The sequence below is a fragment of the Hemitrygon akajei genome, chromosome 7 (genome assembly GCF_048418815.1).
Source record: "Hemitrygon akajei chromosome 7, sHemAka1.3, whole genome shotgun sequence".
Lineage (NCBI taxonomy): Eukaryota > Metazoa > Chordata > Chondrichthyes > Myliobatiformes > Dasyatidae > Hemitrygon > Hemitrygon akajei.
The window spans coordinates 84,762,303-84,783,307 of record NC_133130.1 but is presented as its reverse complement, the minus strand read 5'-3'; the positions used below and the strand labels follow the sequence as shown (position 1 = coordinate 84,783,307).

At 39.8% G+C, this 21,005-nt stretch overlaps 1 protein-coding gene across 4 annotated transcripts in view; it reads right to left on the bottom strand.

Moving 5' to 3' along the window:
* Window positions 1–3,085: 3,085 nt before the first annotated feature.
* fermt1 (FERM domain containing kindlin 1) overlaps window positions 3,086–21,005 on the bottom strand; it is a 76,489-nt gene continuing 58,569 nt past the window's right edge. For all 4 annotated transcript variants that reach the window (XM_073051329.1, XM_073051330.1, XM_073051332.1 and 1 more), the window contains 5 exons: window positions 19,395–19,501; window positions 17,310–17,531; window positions 11,616–11,740; window positions 10,603–10,744; window positions 3,086–3,586 (listed from right to left, as the gene is read on the bottom strand). In XM_073051329.1, coding sequence (XP_072907430.1) covers window positions 3,413–3,586; window positions 10,603–10,744; window positions 11,616–11,740; window positions 17,310–17,531; window positions 19,395–19,501 — 770 coding nt within the window. In that variant the 3' untranslated portion in view covers window positions 3,086–3,412. The remainder of the gene's footprint in view (window positions 3,587–10,602; window positions 10,745–11,615; window positions 11,741–17,309; window positions 17,532–19,394; window positions 19,502–21,005) is intronic.

Sequence of the window (21,005 nt, the reverse complement as noted above, 5' to 3'; positions counted from 1 at the left end):
TACAGGGAGAAGGTTGAAAGAGTTAATAATTCAGCCATGATAGAATGGTGGATCAGACTCAATGAGTTGAGTGGCCTAATTCTGCTCCTATGTCTTAAAGTACCCTTTAACGAGGTGCATTGTAACTCACCAATACTAAGTATTGAATTAAAGTTCTTGAGTCAAGATATACAACCCAACCTATTTATTGCTGTCTTTTTCATCTTCCACCATTACAACTCTTTCCTCTCCCACAATAAAATTAAACTTTTGAGGAGTAATACAACAATAGCAGGAATCCAAGCAACAGAACATATTTAAAACTAAAGCAAAGTTTCTATTAACTGGGAATTATATTGAAATGCTAACGCTCTTGTTTATTGTTGTTATTAAACTTGAGTTCAAACATTTATTAAACCAGTTTTAAATTTCTGCGCCAGAAGTATATTTAAAATGGTCAGCACTGGACTTGAGAAACTGGACTCTGATAGGCTGAGTAACATACTGCTAGAGTACTGGCGACATCTTTATCCTGTTCCTTTCACTCCTTAATTGGCTTTTAGCTAGTATGACCTGTTGTTGTCTTTTGTAAATCTCAAAGGTAAAATTGGATTTCCTACTTTTTCCAGTAGTGGTCTTGTGTTAAAATAAATCTCATTATTTTATTTTATCTTATAAAACTTCCTTCTGGTCTATTTTCACTCTATGTCCAGAACATTGTGGGTAATGTAACCGTAAAGTATAAACAATTTGTACTTTACATCTGTGCTACAGAACACTGCATCAAAGTTTAGCTCACAATGTGTTAAATGGTCCTATTCATGTGCCAAAACTATGTACATCTATGCATGCACAATACTTCCAGAGCCGATTCTGATGACAGGATTGCATTCTTCCTCCACAGGAAGCCAATGTTATACCTAGAGATCCTCATAAAGGCTGCACATCCTGTTAAAAACTAAAACTTTTGAGTTTGCAACTTTAAGTATAAATTTGTTATGTATTAAATGTTCTTTTAAAAATAACCAACCAAACTGTACTGATCCTGGTACAGGAAGGATGAGAAAGACTGGCTCCTTTCCAACTGACTACACTTGGGCCCATACCGCAAGTTCTTCTCCACAGCATAGTCAGTGCTTGTTCTACTTTACTCCTGTGCTATTTTAATATTTGCAAAGGCTTGCTCCTGTGATCCTTGCTGCTCTTTAATGTTTATTCAAAGTTTCCTGTACCAGGTCTCACTTTTTTTTAAAGGCATGTGTTGTCTTCGCATCCCACAGTTGCTTCCCAGGAACTAACACTGGAGGAAGTTAAAGATGAAAAAGTGGACATGGATGAAGAAAGCAGTACAGAAAGTAAGACAGCATTGTAAAACCAAAGAGGGCAGGGTGGACGGAGGAAGCAGTAGCTAGGTAGGTAGGTAGGTGTGTGTGTGTGAGAGAGAGAGAGAGAGAGAGACTGCAAGAAAGGAAGGTGAAAGATTGAGAGAGGTAGTCAAATGGTCGTGTATAAATGGGAATATTGAGTGAGAGATAAGTGTGAAGGAGGAAAATAAAGGAGAGATTATCTGTTTCTTTTATGATACTGATCAGATGTATCTTGATGGAGTTAGCTACAAAAAGCTTTCTTTAACAACGGATCAGAATAAGGTTTATTAATCACCGGCATGCATCGTGAAATTTGTTAACAGCAGCAGCAGTACAATGCAATACATGATAATGTAGAAAAAAAATAAAACCAATGAGAAATAGTGCAAAAACAGAAATAATACATAAAAAAGTGAGGTTGTGTTCATGGGTTCAATATCCATTTAGGAATCGTACAGTAGATGGAAGAAGCTGTTCTGAATCGCTGAGTGTGTGCCTACAGGCTTCTGTTAGATTGTTAGCTTTTATAGTTGAGTATGACATGTTGAGACCAATTTCGTTGTGGACTTTAGTAGGGAAATATAAATCTTGAACTCAGCCCTATTATGGAAATATGAAAATAAAATCTTAACAGAAAAAATCCTATCCTCACTCTATCTGCAAACTACTGTGGCACCAGTATTTTCCTCTGATCTTCCCTATTATTAAAATGAATGAATCCTTGAGCAGAATCCTGAACCAAGCCTTCATCCAAATTGTTAACTTCTGCCCACCCATCTTCATGCAATCAACAGGAGGAAGTCATTCAACTCATGGAACCTGTGTTGGCCATTTCCAAGTGGTTTCTCAGCGGCCCTATTCTCAAGCCTTTCAACATGATGTTGGTTAACATGGCATATTTCCTTTCATGTTTGCCTTTGAAGTAGTTGAGAACTTTAAGTGTAATGCTGAAGAATGTTTGCTGGAGATGTGAGGTGGAGAGTTATCTACAAGTTGCTGATCTGGGTTTTGCAGAATATTCTTTTATCTGCTCCGTATGGTCCAGTAATGTCTCTGCTGTTGCTGATTAGATTTTTAAAAACTTGGTTTGTTTTTTTCTTTATTACCACCTCATCGTTTCTAGGAGAACTGGTTTGGTTCTCTGATCCAAGAACATAGCCAACCACTTGGATCTTATGCCTTTCCATTTAAGCATATATCCTATCTAAAACCAGCAGATATCTCTTTTGGCAAATAGGTTTTGCTTCAAACTTCTAGTAACTTGAGGTTAGGAATGTTAAAGGTTTGGCCTACTGCTAGCATTGCTTTAGCACTGGCCTAGGATGGCAGCTCTCTCCATGGTTCCCCCACAGGTATTATAGCAGAGCTGGAGCATGCAGAGGGCAGACAGCAGGTCCTCTGAATATCAAAAATATTTTCTTATATTTTAAGAGAAGGAAACTTAGGGAAAAAATGTTTTTTAGACCCGTTTTTAAGCAGTAGCATTTAAAAACTTGGTAGAGAAGCAAAAATAGCATGTGCACGTGTGATTGGGCCATTGACAGAGTGAAGACTCAGCAACAGAAATAAGCAGCTTTTCTCACAGCCAGCTCTGCAATTCTTTGTTGCTGACACACAAGTCGCTGACATGATTTGTGGAAAATTGGGTGCTCAGCTTTTAAGGAAGGTCAGCCCTATTATTAAATAGTATTATGTTTTGTTTGACGCTCATAATCATTCCCAAGGATAATGCACACTGGTTTCCTTATGCTCTTTTGTTTATTACCCTTTTCGTTATCTGTCCATTCAGTGAGTATGCACATCGAGGTTAACATGCAAGGATTAAGTCGTGCCCTTTCTCCCCCACTCACGAGACAACAGCTGAGCACAGCACACACTCTGTAATCAGTTCAAAGAGTTTATAATACTTAACTAAAATTTAATATTTCTTGGTAGCTTTTATAAGCATAGGTAGTAGCTATCAAAAGTATAGTATACCTGTATGTTACAAATAACCTGGCTTTGTAAAATTTGAAATTTGCCCTTTCTTTCGGAGGTTACACCACAGCTTCAGGGGGTCTTTAACATTAATCCCGACCACCAGTAAGTTTGTGAAACAGTTCTTCATCCAGCGTTTCATTTTGATCCTTGGAACGTGTTGACAGAAAGATATATCCTCCAATGTACTCATGGACAATCTTGCAGTCTGCACTGAGGCATGTGAGTGCTATGGCCATACTCTGATCAAATTCAATTTCAACCTGAAATTAAGAAGCAACAACTTGATATGGGGGACGGTATCAGTTTCCTTTACATTTTCGTCTAGCGATTCAACAACATTCCCCTAGATGGCACTGTTTCCTCGAGAATGCTGCTTACTGGTTGTGGTAAGTAAAGGGGCAATTCTTCATAGCTTACAAAGGTTGGTGTTAAATTATAACCATAACGAAACAGGAAGAGAGTCAAATGTTTTATGTTTTTGAGAAAATAGTTGTTGAATTATAATCAATAATTTTGACTGAGAATCCAGAATGTGGTGATTTGGTCGACTTGTGCTTACTTTGGACGAAGGTTATGCACAAGCTTGGCCTTGGCACTTTCTTCCTATGAAGTCCTGCATCTTAGACGAATCAATTCTATACCCTCTCTAAATGGCATCTCCCATTGGCATGATGCTATTGACTCTCAGCACCAAGAGCCCAATTTTACTTCTGATTTCAGATGCAGTCTATGTGGAGTTCGCAGTTTTACCCCAACCCCGGTTTCTGTAGTTTTCTCCTACACCCTAAATGCATCCTGGTAAATTTACTGGCTACAGTAAGGTAGCACTTCATATACATTGTTGCAAAAAAGACAGGGCATGAGAGTGAATGTTGCAGAGATATAGGGGAGTGGACCAGATGGATTGAACAGTGGCTTCGGTACCCTAATACATCCTTGTTATCCCTCCCAAGAAATAATTCTTAGAGTTGGACATAATACTTTGGATGGAGCCTGTGATTTTTAAGGGTTCAATATGATCTTGTCTGTATAGTGTATCCTGTTTATAAAGGTAAAGATTCCAGTTTATTTTAGTAACAATTCAGATGTGTTATTAGCCTTCTTAGTTATATAACTAGGTACACATTATAAAGCTATACAATTGTGCTCAGGTTTTAGTCCCTTAAATGTCTGAAAAGTTATTTACAACTAAAGCTTGATTTAGCATTGCCTATCATTCTGTTGTGATTATTAATAAGAATTTTGAAATCAAAATAATGCTGTTCTCCAATTTTACTTATCAATTATTTGTCTTAGGTGGTCAATGGTGTGATGCTAAAACTTCTGATATTGTGTTTAAGGTTAATTTAATGTAGTAATCTAAGGTTCAATTATTTTTATCCACATAAAACAAGAATTTCTAAAAATTCCAATACATGAGATTCTGGTTAATTGGGGCAGCTGCTTATTTGGGACAACTGTTAAAGAACAAAAACTAATAGAGAAAATAGCTGGGATTGCATCTTGAAGATGTAGAGGATGCAAACACTGTATGAAGGCAGTCCATTATCTACACTAGGTGTCTGGTGATATTGTTCAACTCAGTCAAAAGAACGTGGCAGTGTATACTGGATAAATTCCTCTGTCGATAACTATTAGGAACTAATACACATTCTTGTAGTGTTGGTAGTATTCTGATTTGTTCTGTATTTCACTTAAATACATAATTTTGTTACTCAGTTAAATGGTGGTTTGCCTCTTTTATACTTTTTAATTGTTGCTACAAAACTTCAACTAATCTGGGTAGCTGCTTAATTGGGCAAAATGTACTGGTCCCAATATGTCCCAATCAACAGGAATCTACTGTATTTGGAGAGGGAAGTAATATTTTAGCACTTTCAAAAAAAATGTGTGTGAAAACACAAAATGAATTTAATGAAGAGGAAGTATAACATTTCTCTGTATAGTGTTTTAAAATCATTTAAATTTTCCATTTCCCTAAGACAGTGTTTCCCATAGTGGGCGATATTGCCCCCTGGGTGATAAAGGGGGTGGGGGGGGGGCATTCGGTAACAAGAGGGGTGGTTTTTGAATAGTAATGTGGCACCTGTATTTGGCGTATCATGAGAAATCAGGGCTGAAGAAATCATTATTTTCAGGCCTGGCTTGTACATTATTGTCATTCATTACTATTGTACTGTATTAGCTTGTACAATTTCCATACTCTAATCACGCAGTGACACAAATCATACGAATTAGGGCATGGTGTTCAATGGTGTAAAGTTCAGAATCTGCCCTTTCAAATGGTCTTGACCATATTTCTCTAGCCCACAGCCTAACTGAGATATCGCTGCCCCACTTTAAGTACCTTTGGGCAGAGAATTAGTTTTTGCCTGAACTATGATGACATCATAACTTTCCCCTTTATTGTTCACAGTGACTGAGATTGCACTTAAACAATATGGTTGTTAATCCATAATGAAAATGGCAGAAGCAGACCAAATAGAAAAGTGTATACAGTATATGGTGCGGAGTGTCTGAAACATGTATTTATACCAGCACCTATCAACCAACAGCAGTCAATATGCCTGTTGTGTGAAAAAAATTTTTTCTCCAAATGAGGTAATGGAACTGACCAGGCTCCTTGAACACTTGAGGAGAAAACACTCTGATAAAGTAACCAGGAACTTAGTTTCAGTCACTTTGCAAAAACTTTCAGAAATCGAAAACACTTCAAAACATGTTTACCAGCACTTCACAACGAAACAGTGAAGGCTTGTGCACCTCATACAACATTTCATTGCACATTGCTAAGTCTGGAAAGCCCCATGCAATTGGAGAAGAACTGATTCTGCCAGCAGTAAGGGAGGCTCTGAATATGGTTTTGTGTAAGTCACCAGATCAAATAATTAAAGCAATTCTGCTCAGCGACAACTCCGTTCAAAGATGAATAGATTAAATGTCTGAGAATGAGCAAGAGTCGTTCTGCAATATACTTAGGAGAACAGAATTTGCTCTGCAGTTAGATGAGTTAACTTTGCCATGCAACAAAACTTCCCTTCTTGATTATGTTGGCTTCTTAAAGGATGAAAGTGTGGTTCAAGAGTTGGTATTTGCAATGGGATATAAAAGGGGAGTCAATACTTAGGGTTGTTGAGCAATTTTTCAAAAAAAAACATGATATTCTGCTCACCAACAGTCTGGCTTATACAACAGATAGGGCATCATCAATGACAGGATGCTACCGGGAGGTTATTACATTCTTAAAGAAGTCTGTACTTAACATATTTACTATTCATTGTGTAATTCACAGGGCAACATCTTGTCGCAAAAAAACTAAGTGATTAGCTGCACAAGTCAATAAATATTGTTATTACAGCAGTAAATAAAATCAAGTTGTATGCTCTCAGTTCTCAGCCATTTTGAGAGCTTTGTTTTGAGATTGATGAACAGATGGAATGCTTGCTGTGGTACACAGAAGTCACGTGGCTCTCAAGAGGAAACTGTCAGTGACACTTCCATGCGCTTTTTGAAACTGAAAATTTGAAGACTTGAATGTTTCAGTAATCATCTCAAGACTATTAAGCATGATATTGCTTATTTGTCAGAGTTATTTGCAGTTTAATAAAATCAGTCTTCAATTGCAAGGAAATATGAATCTTAACATCAGATCAGTCATCTCCACATTTCTGTCCAAGCTAACCCTATTTAAATGCAATATTGGCCTTTGCGAACTTTTCCAAGTTACTGAGCCTCTGAGTTGGAAGAGAAAGAAAGAATACTGGATAATGGTCTTCAAGTATACTGTGCCCACCTGGGTGAGCTGCATAAAGATATATCAGAGAGAGTTCAGGAACTTCTCTCGATCCAAATGTCAGATTGAATAATAAATCTATTTCTGAACACTTGTACTGAGGAAGTACAACAGGAAGGATGGAGGAAGAACTAATTCTCACTACAAAATGATGTAGAGCTGAAGCCAAAGTTCAAAAAAGTCTCATCAAGATTTTTGGTTGCGGAAAGAATTCTCTGAGCACCATCTTACACTGTGGAAAAGGGTCAATGTTCTACATTGCCTTCCAGCACCATCTTTTCAGAGCAGTTGCCCAGCTTATTTCAAAGCAATGAAACAGACTGCAAATTACTGAATGCAGGGATTGGAGACTCCTGAGTGACATTCAGCCTGATGTTGAGAAGCTAATAGCACGCACCAAGCCCATCCATCTCATTGAAAGGTGAAAAGCAATGTCGTGAATAATTGGTCTGCGAATATATGCTCCAAAATTGTTGATGAAAATTGTAATTAATGAAATAATTTTATTTGAACCTTTGAATAAATTTTTCAAGTTATTTGTCACTGCTTTGAATTTGCAGTTCCTATTTTCTTTCACTGTACATCCTTATTCAAAATTCTTTTATAGCTTTTATGTAACGTCTGGACATTGGGAATGTGGTTTGGAGTCAAGGGGGCGGTAAGCCAAAATGTTTGAGAACCACTGGTCCAAGCAGAAAAAATATTTTGTAATAAAAATCAATGAAAGTTGAGGGTGTTTACACTAGAAGACTTAGGAGCAAAATTAGGCCATTCAGCCCATCAAGTGGGCTCAGCCATTTCACCATGGCTGATTTATTATCCTTCTCAATGCATTTTTCTGCCATCTCCCTTTAACCTCTGATACCCTGCCTAACCAAGAACCCATTAACCTCTGCCTTAAGTATACTCAATGACTTAGACAGCTGTGATGGCCATGGCAATGAATTCCACAGATTCACCACCCTCTGGCTAAAGAAATTTCTCCTCATCTCTGTTCTGAATGGATGTCTCTCTATTCTGAGGCTATGCCCTCTGATCTTAGACTCACCCACTATAGGAATCATCCTCTGTACATCCATTCTATCTAGCCTTTCAATATTCAATAGTTTTCAATGAGACCTCCCTCATTCTTCTAACCTCCAGTGAACACAGGCCCATAGCCATCAAACACTCCTATATTAACCCTTTCATTTCTGGGATCATTCTCATGAACCTCTGGACTCTCTGCAATGCCAGTACGTCCTTTGTTAAATAAGAGGCCCAAAGCTGCTCACAATATTCCAAGTGCGGTCTGACCAATATCTTACAAAGCCTCAGCTTTACTTCCTTCAATTTGTATTCTAATCCTCTCAAAATGAATGCTAACATTGCATTTGTCTTCCTTACCACCAACTCAATCTGCAAATTAACATTTGGGGGAATCCTCCATGAGGACTTCTAAGTCCCTCTGCCTCTCTCAATTTTTAAATTGTCTCCACATTTACAAAATAGTCTACACCTTTATTGCTGGTGCCAAAGTGCATGAGCATGCACCTCCCTACATTATATTCCATCTGCCATTTCTTTGCCCATTCCCACAATCTGTTTAAGTCCCTCTGCAGCCACCAGCTTCCTCAATAATAGTCACCCTTCCACCTCTCTTCGTAATGTCTACAAAGTTGGCCACAAAGCCATCAATTCCTTCATCCAAATCACTGACATACAATGTGAATAGAAGTGGTCCTAATACCGACCCCTGTGGCATACCACTAGTCACCGGGAGCCAACCAGAAAATGCCCCTTTGCTTCTTGTCAGTCAGCCAATTTTCTATCCATTCTAGTACCTCTCACATAATACTACGGGCTCTTATTTTGCTAAGCCCCCTCGCATGCAAAACTTTGTCAAATGCCTTCTGAAAATCCAAATAACATCCACTGAATCTCCTTTGTCTATCCTGAGAATTACAACAGATTTGTCAGGCAAGATATCCCCTTTAGAAAACTAGGCTGACTTTGGTCTATTTTATCCTGTGCCTCCAAGTACCCCAATACCGCATCCTTACCAACATCTTACCAACCACTGAAGCCGGGTTTGCTGGCCTGGAATTTCCTTTCTTCTGCCTTTCTGTGACATTTGCAATTTTCAAGTCCTCAGGATCCATTCTATTGATTGATTCTATTGACTCTTGAAAGATAATTACTAGTGCCTCTGTAATCTCTTCAGCTACCTCTTTTATAAACCTGGAGTGTGGTCCATCTGGTCTGGCGACTTATCTACCTTCAGATTTTTCAATTTCTCAAGCACCTTCTCCTTAGTAATAGCACTTCTACCCCTTCACACTCTCGCGTTTCTGACATCCCCATACCCATTCTTGTCTCTTCTTAAATATCTGGAAAAAAAATTGTACCCTCTTATATTATTGGCTTTTTTCTAGTTGCCTTCTGCTGGTTTTTGAAAGCTTCATAATCCTCTACCTTCCCATTAATTTTTGCTATAATATAAGTCTTCTCTTTTGCTTTTATGCTGTTTTTGACTTACCTTGTCCATCGCTGTTGCCTCATCTTTCCTTTAAAGTGCTTCTTCATCATTGGGATGAACCTTTCCTGTGCTTTCCAAATTTACCCCAGAAACACCAGCCTCTGCTGCTCTGCCGTCGTCTCTGCTACAGTCCCCTTCCAATCAACTTTGGCCATCTCCTCTCTCATGCCTCTGTAATTCCCTTTACTCCACTGTAGTACTGATACACCTGACTTTAGCTTCTCTTTCTTAAACTGCAGGGTGAATTCTATCATGTTATGATCACAGTCTCCTGATCAAATCTGGGTCATTACATAACACCAAATCCAGAATTGCCTTTTGCCTCATGGGCTCAACCACAAGCTATCCTGTAGGCAAACTACAAATTCCCTCTTGGGGTGCCCTTTTTACATAACTTTTCTATCTTCTGTTGAATTTGTAGCCCAAAACCTGGCTACTGTTCGGAGGCTTGTATATAATTCCCATCAGGGTCTTTTTACCCTTGCAGTGTCTTAACTCTAGCCATCTTCCAATTCTATGTCACCTCTTTCTAAGGATTTGACTTAATTTTTTTTTAAACCAATAGAGCAATCCTACCCCCTCCACCTACCTTCCTGTCCTTTCAATACAGTGTGTGCATCTTTGAACGTTAAGCTCCCAACTATGCTCTCTCAGCCACGACTTGGGGGATAATCCACATCGTACCTGCCAAACTGTAACTGCACTACAAAATCATCTACCTTATTCTGTATACTGCGTGCATTCACATAAAACACTGTCAAAATCAAAAACCCTTTTTGATTTTGCCCCCCCCTCCCACCACCCATTACACTTTAACTCCTCCCATGGGCAAGTCATTTGCTTAGGGGCTACTGGGACAGTGAAGCCTGAAGTGTCAGAAGGGTCTGATTTGTGCTGTATTGCTAAATAACTGAACACAAGCCCGTTTATGTGATTGAGAGAAGATCGAGTTAGATGTAACTTACCTGTCTGATCTCCCAATTGACATTCCACTGTTTTATGTTGCTATATCTCCAAGTTACGACAGGATCTTTTGTAGCCATATCAATTCTTATTAATCGGTTGTAGGAAATCCCTAACAGTTCATCCTTTTTGGTTCCTCTAAATCTGTGGAAGCAAGTGATTGTGTTGGCTTTAAATGGAAATGTTCTTTGTTGCATTCATTACAGTTTTATCTATAATGTTCCTAAAGAAATACTGCTGGATCTTAATTACTTGCAGAAGTATAACAATTAATTGTATTCATTAAGGTTTACACAGAATAGTTCAGCACAGGACAAGCTCTACAGTCCACAATGTTGTACCAAATGAATTAAACCAAAGATTCCCAGTTAATCTAATCCCTCTTCCCTGCACATCAATCAAATCCCTCCCTTCTCTATATATTCACGTGCCTATTTAAGAGTCTCTTAAATGCTTATACCATTTGTTTCTACCACCATTACAGGTCCTTGCCACTCTGCATGGAAAAAAAACTTGCCTCAAAAGATACAATCTCCCTATCTATGCTTTGCTTAATTTTATAAGCTTCCATCAAATCTCCCCTCAGCCCCTGCAGCTCTAGAGAAAACAAGCCCAGCTTGTCTAATCTCTCCTCATAGTATGTGTCCTCTAAAGGTATATGTAAAAATGATAAAATGGTCCTTTTCTACATCTCCTTTGTTCTGCGGGGTGCCACGGTAGTGTAGCGGTTAGTGTGTCAGAGTTCGAAGTTCAGTTCTGGCATTCTCTGTAAGAAAGTTAGTATGTTCTTCCTGTGAGTGCATGGGTTTTCTCCAGGAATTCTGGTTTCCTCCCATAGTCCAACGACATACCAGTTAGTAGGTTAATTGGTCATTGTAAATTGTCCTGTGATTAGGCTAGGATTATATCTGTGGGTTGGTGGATATGTTCCTCACTGTGTCTCTAAATAATGAAAATACAAATAATATTAATAAAAGCATTTTATGAATGCTCCTGTAGTCTCATCATCACTCACCTGACTACAAAATAAGAAACTCCAAACTCTGGTAGCGACTGCCATGCCTGGATGAACCTCATCTTGGCTTCCACCAAAGTCATCTGTGCAACATTTTGATGAGCTTCTAGGATGCGTGTTGTCAACTGAAAACAAATCACATGTTGAATGTTTGGTTTAGCAACTGTTGTCACAAACGCTGCTGCATAGATGGTTGGTAGCAATCAATATGCTGCATAGTAGCATCACTGCATTGTACTCTGCTTTTCAAATTCATTCCATTTTTCAGCACAGACTCCAAACCCTCTTATTTGGGATATTTTGGGCTCATGCAAACTAATTAATTTCCAGCTCAATGACTCCAGTTTGACCAGGGTAGCTTTCTGGTAAAGTGGGTCAAAGTTCAAAGTAAATTTATTATCAAAGTACATATATGTCACCGTATACAACCCTGAGATTCATTTTCTTGCAGGCATACGCAATAAATCCATAACAGAGTCAATGAAAAATTGCACCAACTTAGACACTCAACCAGTGTGCAGGTCAACAAGCTGCAAATACAGAAAGAAGTAATAATAATAAATAAATACACAATAAATATCAAGAACACGAGATGAAGAGTCCTTGAAAGTGAGTCCGTAGGTTGTGGGAACATGTCAGTGATGGGGCAAGTGAAGTTTTCCCTTTTAGTTTAAGAGCCTGATGTTTGAGAGGTCATAACTGTTCCTGAACCTGGTGTTGTGAGCCCTGAGGCTACTGTACCTTCTTCCTGATGGTAGCAGTGAGAAGAGAGCATGGCCTGGATGCTACTTTCCTGTGACAACGGTTCATGTAGATGTGCTCAATTGGTGGGGAGGGCTTTACCCGTGATGGACTGGACTGTATCCACTCTGTTTGTATGTAGAAATATAGGTAGAATGAAGAGTCGACACTCATTCCTGATGTTCCTTCCCAACTACATAGATTCCATGGTATATGTCTATGCAGCTTAAGGTAAAATTCTCATTAAAAGATGGTCCTTTTACATGAAATGATTCTAACATTAATATACATATGCTACAACTTCTAAAATCCTGTATGGTTACATTGACAAGCATATATAAAGGGAAACTAGAGAGCTGATATTTAGTGGTTTGAGCAGTGTCTGTGAGGGAAAGAAATTGTTGACATTTCAGGTCTAAACCCTACATCAGGACAACAGCAAACACGAGGAAATCTGCAGATGCTGGAAATTCAAACAACACACACAAAATGCTGGTGGAACACAGCAGGGCAGGCAGCATCTATGGGGAGAAGCGAAGGGTCTCGGCCCGAAACGTCGACAGCGCTTCTCCCTATAGATGCTGCCTGGCCTGCTGTGTTCCACCAGCATTCTGTGTGTGTTATCAGGACAACAGTCTTGACCAATGCTGTTGACAATGCTGCCTAACCCAGAGTTCCTCCAGCAGATTGTTTGTTGCAAGTATAATAAATTTGTTTCTATTAATGTATTGACTATATAAAATCAGGTTATTCCAGCATTCAGAAACTTTGTTCCCCATATACAGTCTTTCCCTTTGTCCACTAATCTGATGTCAATGGGTTGTGATGTGGTTTTACACAAGGATTTAGCAGGGGTAGGACCACAATTTATCATTGTATGAAGGAAGACTGCTCTTTATCCATGGCTGTAGGTGATATTGTATAAAAGACCTGTTAGGGTGTATTCTGGAGTTAAGTGAATATAGCAGAAATTAATTCAAAAAAGAACCAGCTTTCAGTTCTTAACATGGATCGTAAAGTGCAAGTAGTAAACTGAAATTAAAAGCACACTGTTACCCTGTCTGCAGAGCTGCCCACAAACTAAAAGATATGGTTTGCAAAATGGTGACCATCAGCCAAACACTAAGACAATAGTTAGATAGATGATACTGTCCGTTACGTCCCTGGTGTTTAGGGCAGCAAACATTAAGGCAATGGGGTTGCATTATTGCCCTGCATCAGCTATGGGTTTAAGGAATTTGCACCATTGTAAATGTAAATAAGTTCAGGAAAATGTCCCAGTCAAGGGATCTGAACATTCAGAGGAGTCTCCCACAGTAGGTATGCAATTCATTGTCAAAACAACATACTGAAGTAAACGATGTCATTGTAACTATATAAAAAAATACTGAATCACCTTCTGTTAGACCTTAAGAGTATACAAATGTGATGAACTTTTGGGTTTGAGGGCCTCTAGCAAGAACATCTCCAAGAAAATGCCTACTTGTCGTGCTGAATGAAGACTTCTGTCTCACCAGCTTCAGTGTCTCTCTGGTGACTTCAATCAATAAAAACTATAGATGGAAGCAGAGAGCTACAGAGGGATGCAAGCAGGTTTAATGTAGTTGCAAAACTGGAACATGGAGCCAAAGGTACGCCTCAGTATTTAGGCCTAAGGGAGAAAGAGCATTTTCCGTTTTGAGGCATATAAAGTCAGGAAATGCTGGAAACACGCAGCAGGCCAGGCAGCATCTGAGGGAAGTAAGTCAATTAATATTTCACGTTGTAGCACCTTTGTTAGAACTGGGCAAGAACAAATAGTTTGCTTTGAGTTGTAGAGAAGATGGGAATGAGGTTAGCCCTGGCAAGGGAATACCTGTGATGCATTGGGGCTACAGTTGCTGGAGGGATGTTGTTACTGGGTCGGTCAGAGGGTGGCATGATAGTATGATGTGTTAAAAGTAGCAGGTCAAACTGTAAAGATCAAAAGGGAGACTATCTACATACGGCTAAGTTTCAGCAAAACATGGTCATTTCTGACACAGGAAGCAGTTTATCAGAAGTTCCTGAATGCAACATCAAATGTAGAGGATGACAATGTGCTTAAACAATGAAGGGAGTGTTCAAGTTAATTGTTATCTGACTGTATGTATATACAACCAAATGAAACAAAGTTCCTCCAGGTCACAGTGCACCCACAAAGCATATCACACACGGCACATAAAACAAAATGTCACCATAAATAAGTTAAAAATATATAATTCAGAATGAATGTAGTTTGCAGCACAGGTAAATAGTACAGTAAACAGCTCATTATCCCAGTGACGAGACCTCAGTAGTGTGACACTAGTCTAACATCCGGAGGAAAGAAGCTGTTATCCAGTCTGGCAACCCTTGTCTTGATGTTCCTGTACCTCCTTCCCGGTGGGTCAAAGAGATTGTGGCACGGGTGGTAGGGATCCTCAACAATGCTTTGGGCTCTTAGTCCACAACCCTTCTTGGTAAGTGTAACAAACCGGGGGTGAGGGGGAAGAGACCACAGTAATCCCCTCGGAGGTTTTTAACTGTCCTCTGTAGGGTCTTGCAGCTTCCGTACCACACAATGATGCAGCCAGACCAGACACACTCAATGGTGATCTCTTAGAAAGTTGTTAGAATGGGGCAGGGACCCTAGCATGCCTCAGTCTCCTCAGAAAGTGCAGATGCTGCTGTGCCTTCTTACTAACGAGAAGGTGTTCTGGATCCAGGTTATGTGCACACCAGGGAACTTTGTGCTCTTCACTCTCTCCACAGCAGCGCCACTAATGTCCAATGGAATGTCCAATGGAGAGTGATCCAGTCACCAAACCCGCATATTCATCAATGTTGATGTAATAATTGTAGGAAGCCACCTCCCTGAGTATTTTACAGTCTATGCTTTTGAAACTGTCCTGCAACGTAGCTTCTGGTTAGGTCATGATCTCACTGTAAAATAGTTTGACTCATTTAGCCAGTGGTCCGTATGCAGGAATTAGCAAATTAGATATGTGGTCAGAGTATCTGAGGTGAGGTCGGCAGATGGGGGATGTTGTGGGCAGTCTTATAGGCTCCACGATTGCTGATATAAACCAGACCTAATAAATTCTCCCCTCTGGCTGCTAAGTTGACATGCTGATGCGGTTTGTCAAGCTTGCACTGGGCTTCATTACAACAGGGCAGAAGGCTGCAGACAAATCGAATCGGAGTGGGATGAAGAACTGAAGTACCAGGCAATAGGAAGCTCTGAGTAAACATGGCCACTATACAAACCAGATGCTCAAACTGTGTTTAGTTTCTCTAATGAAGAGCACATTGTGAATACCAATTGCAATACACTAGATCACGTTGATTTAAATGCCAGTAAATCACCGCCAAGACTGAGCCCACTGGCTGGTGGGAAGGGAAGAGGCGATAGGTCCCTAGGCTGCATGGGAGTACTATCATGGTGATGGAAAAGCAGACCAGGGAGACCGTAGTGAATAGTCCCTTCATACTGTGAAAGGGTAGACATATCTGATGGTGAAAACTTGTTAGAACAACTTTGTGAAGGATATTGTGTTGAATGTGAGGGCCAGAAGATCTCTATCCTTACTCTGTCCAGATGGAGAAGGTGAGAGCAGTGGTATAAGAAATGATGTAGTCAAGATATCTGTCCACAATGGGGGGAAAGTCTGGCTTCAGGAAGGAAGACATTTGAGGCACCTCTGCAGAAAGTCTTATCATCACTGGAAAGATGATGGCAATAGAGCAATCACAGGATGCAGTGGGAGGAAGTATATTCAGGATAGCTGTGGGAAGAGTTGGAAATGGACAAGGTGAAGATAAATACATTGTGGAAATCAGCAGGAAAAGTAATGAAATTTGACTCCAGCTCATTTACTCAAGCAAAGGTTTCCATTCACTGCAGCTGGTAGAAACCATTTTTAAACCATACATACAATGGAAAAAATGTCATGTGAAAACCCACGCATTAGTCCAAGAATCAGGGTGTCTTTTATAAAGATTCAAAGTAAAATTATGAAAATAAATGCTGGCCACTGTTCTAAACCTGGTCTGTGGCAGATCTTTAATCTATTTTCACCCAGGCATAATTTTAAAATGGGCACTAACTGAGGCTAGTACATCCCACCTGCACTTCTGTAAAATAGTTGTTCGGACACAGAAATGGATAAGCACATGAACACAAAGAGATTGTGCAGATGCTGGAAATCCAGAACAACACACACAAATGCTGGAGGAACTCAGCAGGTCAGGCAGCATCTACGGAGATGAATGAAGAGTCAACGTTTCAAGCCGAGACCCCTCATCAGGACTCAGGATGGACAAGTACAAATGCTTTGCAGAATCAAGTTACGAGAATGGAGTGTATCATCTCTCTTTGAAGAAATAATGCACCAAGTTAACTAAAAGTGATGTGCATTGAGATTGTTATGTAATGAAGGAAAAAAGTCTTAGAATTCTGTAATGACACAGAGCATAGAATTGAACAGTACAACACACGAATATGCCCTTGGTGTCTGACATTGTGCCTAACTATTCCCTTCTGTTCACACAAGTCTAAATCCCTCCACTCTATGCTTATTTTGCAATACATAATTTCACCTGACATTTTGGGCACCATGATAGTGTAGCAATTAACATGACACTATTACAGCTCTGGGAGTTTCTGAGTTCTAAGGTCAGTTCCGGTGCCATTCTGTAAGGAGTATGGTTTTCCCCCAGTGCTCCAGTTTCTTCCCACAGTCCACAAACATACTGAGTTGGGTAACTGATCGTTGGAAATTGTCCTATGATTAGGGTAGAGTTAAATTGCGGTTGCTGGGGCAGTGTGGCTTGAAGGGCCAGAAAGTTGTACCAAAATCACCCTGTGCTCCAAAATCAATAAATTTCATACAATAAGGACGGCAAGGCTGAAGTTACAGCATAACACTTAAGTACTTGACTGTATTTTAGTACCTGTTTGGTTTTGAACCTCTTCAAATATCTGGGTGAGACCAGTGATTCTGGATTCATCTCCATGGTGTTTGGGTTGTGTATCACGTGAGGTGAGGAATTTACATTCTTCATCCTTAAGAAGGACTGGATGTTATACATCTCGGTTGGGTATGAACTGTCAGCCATTGTCTTGCCCTTTGAAGCCAGTCGAAAGGCAGCCATCCATTTAGCATATTGTACTTCCTGCAGTCAAACACAGGTGTTCTGTTAATTTGAATTTTAAAAAAAATACACGAAAGGTAGAAAGCACAATTAATTTGAACGTACAGTAAATTTAGATAGACAATATGGAAACGTCCACTGGCACACTGAATCCACACAGATTGTCAACCACCGTTTTTTTAAAAACATAAATTCATTAGTAATCCAATTTTATGTTCTTCCCACATTCTAATCAACTCCCTTCTTTCCTCTCTGGCTCCAAACACACAGACACGGATTCTACCACTCACTTCCATATTAGGGAAGCACACTGACCAATTAGCAGACTGACACACACATCTTTGTGACAGAGAAGGAAACCCACACAAGGAGAAAATGCAAACAGCATGTAGACAGCACCTAAGATCAAGGTTCAATGAGATCTCTGGCACTGCCAGGCAGCTCCCTACATACAATCCGTGTCACTGAAACATAGTTAGCAAATATAACTCTGAGACCACAATGTCCAGAAAAAGAAAATTATCTATGTCTGGCATGTAAAGCAGAAATAATTCCATATAAAACAAAGACTGTATGAAAGAGTTTAGTTAGGTCTCAGCTGGACTATGTCAATCAACTGGTGAAGGATTTACAGGATCTGGAAAAGGATCGTTGGAGGATCACTAGAATAAAATGTGGTTATCGTGATAAATCAAAGCTGTTGAACTAGCAAATCACTCACTGCCAGGTTAAATTGGAAGGATTTCCTCCTCTCATCCAACATCAGCATGATCATGATGTCAACAAACCCAGGGACTGTAGCTAATACATCAAAGTGCTGGCTTTGGTTGGAAACATGGAAAAGCATAATTCCCAAAAATCTGTGGTAAATTGGTTCACCTAGTTATCCTTATTCCTTTTGGTTTTAAAGATTCTAGAAAATATCTAAACCTAATGAATATAGCCAAACTAGAAAAGCTAATATAACGTACAAATGTGATAATACTGTGTGTTGCAAAATGATGTACATAACTTGAGAGAAAGTATTATACATCTTTCCTCATAATAACACCTTTTTCAAGAGCAATTTGGAAGGATGATAAATGATGGGTTTAATAGTGACGATGCTCAGTACTGATCAATGAACGAATAAAATTCATTGAGGCCTGTCCTTGAGTATTGTGAACAGTTTTGGGCCCCTCATCTTAGAAAAGATGTGCTGGCATTGGAGAGGGTCCAGAGGAGGTTCACAAGGATGATTCCAGGAATGAAAGGGTTATCATATGAGAACCGTTTGATGGCTCTGGGTTTGTGCTGGAATTCAGAAAGATGAGGGGGGATCTCATTGAAACCTTTCGAATGTTGAAAGGCCCAGGCAGAGTAGGTGTGGGAAGGATGTTTCCCATGGTGGGAGAGTCCAGGACAAGAGGGCATAGCCTCAGGATAGTGGGCGCCCTTTCAAAACAGAGATGCAGAGAAAGTTCTTTAGCCAGAGGGTGGTGAATTTGCGGAATTTGTTACCATATGCAGCTGTAGAGGCCAGGTCATTGGGCGTACTTAAAGTAGAGGTTGATAGGTTATTGATTGGACCTGGCATCAAAAGTTACCGGGAGAAGGCCAGGAACTGGGGCTGAGGAGGAGAAAAATAAAAAGGATCAGCCGTGATTGAATGGCAGAGTAGGCTTGATGGGCCAGATGGCCTAATTCTGCTCCTATGTCTTATGGTCTAAAATAGGACATTACATTATTGGAGATTTCTGCTCAACAAGTAAGCTTCAGTCTTCATGTCTATGTGCTCGTTCTTGTCATCACAATTAATTGTAAGTACTGTTCTGGCTGGTAAACATCACTGCTCAACAAAGGTAACATTTCACTAGCATTAATGCCTATGAATCAAATACTTACATGCTGACATTTTATATATACTTCATTCATGCCATCAGACACAGGAATCATCAGCTTGATCCCAAATTTCTGCCCTGCTATGTTCACATCTGGAACAAGTTCACATCCTGTATTAAGCAAAGTTTCAAACCAAACAGTTAAATGAGGGATGTAAAGTGAAAGATTTTTTCAGATGTTCCTGCATGGTAAATATGGAAGCATTTGAAATAATAAGTGCTTGATTTTGTATGTGCTACAGAGTTACTTTCAGGGACTCGGCAATTCATATTCATGTGCATCTATTTATTTATTTATTTTTTACTATTTGTGCGATTTAATCGAGGAGTCAAGGCCAAGGGAGAAGGACGAACCAGTGTTCGACTCACGACTCCGCGAGGTTCACTCGCTTCAACACTGAACTGACTCCGCAGCTGTGGCCTGCGACCATCAGAAGGGGCCTCAATGTTCAACTGGCTCCTGGTTGTGGACTCACTTCCGGGGACTCTGCGGTCAACGTACTGAACGTTACTTGGTCACTTTTTTATTGTTTGCATGATTTGGTCTTCTTTCCTGCACATTGCGTGTTTGATGGTCTTTGTTGTGTGTTTCTTTTAATGGGTTTTTATTGTTTTTCTTTCTTTGTGGCTGCCTGCGAGGAGATGAACCCCAAGGTTGTAAATGGTATACATACTTCGGGAATAAATGTACTTAAAGTAAATGGTAAGCACAATCAGGACTTTAGGACAAAATGACATTGCATTTCACTTTTCTTAACAAGGATAAATCACAATTTAAATGGTGTTACTTTGGGGAGTATTGATATACAAACAACACTGGTGCTTTCTGTTACACCAGTCATCTCGGGTGCTGCAAGCAGTTAAGGCACAAATTGGCACGTTGGTATTTGAAGCAAAACAACTTGAGTAGTTGAGCAAGGAAGTCTTGTGAAAATTATACAGGGTCTTGGTGAGGTTACAACTGGAGTACTGAGTACAGTTTTGGTTTCCTTGGAGATGATATACTAACCACCAAGGGAGTGCAGTGATTGCTGGGAAGGTGGGACTGTCATTGAAAGAAAGGTTGTATATGGCAGAGTTAAGAATGAAAGGAGAACTAACTGAAGCTGAAATGTTCTGATGGGGTTGGAGATACTTGATGTGAGTAAATTGTCCCCCCTTGCTGGGGTGTCAAGAACAAGGCCACACGTAGTGCAATGTTGAGGACTGATCAAAATTGCGTCCATTCAGAAATTGGTAAATTTGTGGAATTCACTAACTTGCTACTTAGAAGACTGGAGAAGTCAAGTCTCTTGATTTATTTGTGAATCAGTGTATGAAGAGAGAGTGGGGACATGGTATCATGAAAAGAGGCCTGTCATTACTAAACTGGATGGTGAAGCAGGCTTCAATCATCTATTTTTCTGTGCATCTCTGCAAACTGAATGCACATGAAAGATGCAAAGTTCATCAACATCACAATAGACTGCATGCCAGCAACACAGCCCATGCATTGGAAACCAACCCTACTTGTGTGGGATCTAAACAACACGGTTTAACTGTATCTTTGAGGATTTCTTCATGCAAGATGTTGACGTGATCACCTCAGTTGTTATGGTAGCCCAGATTACTAATC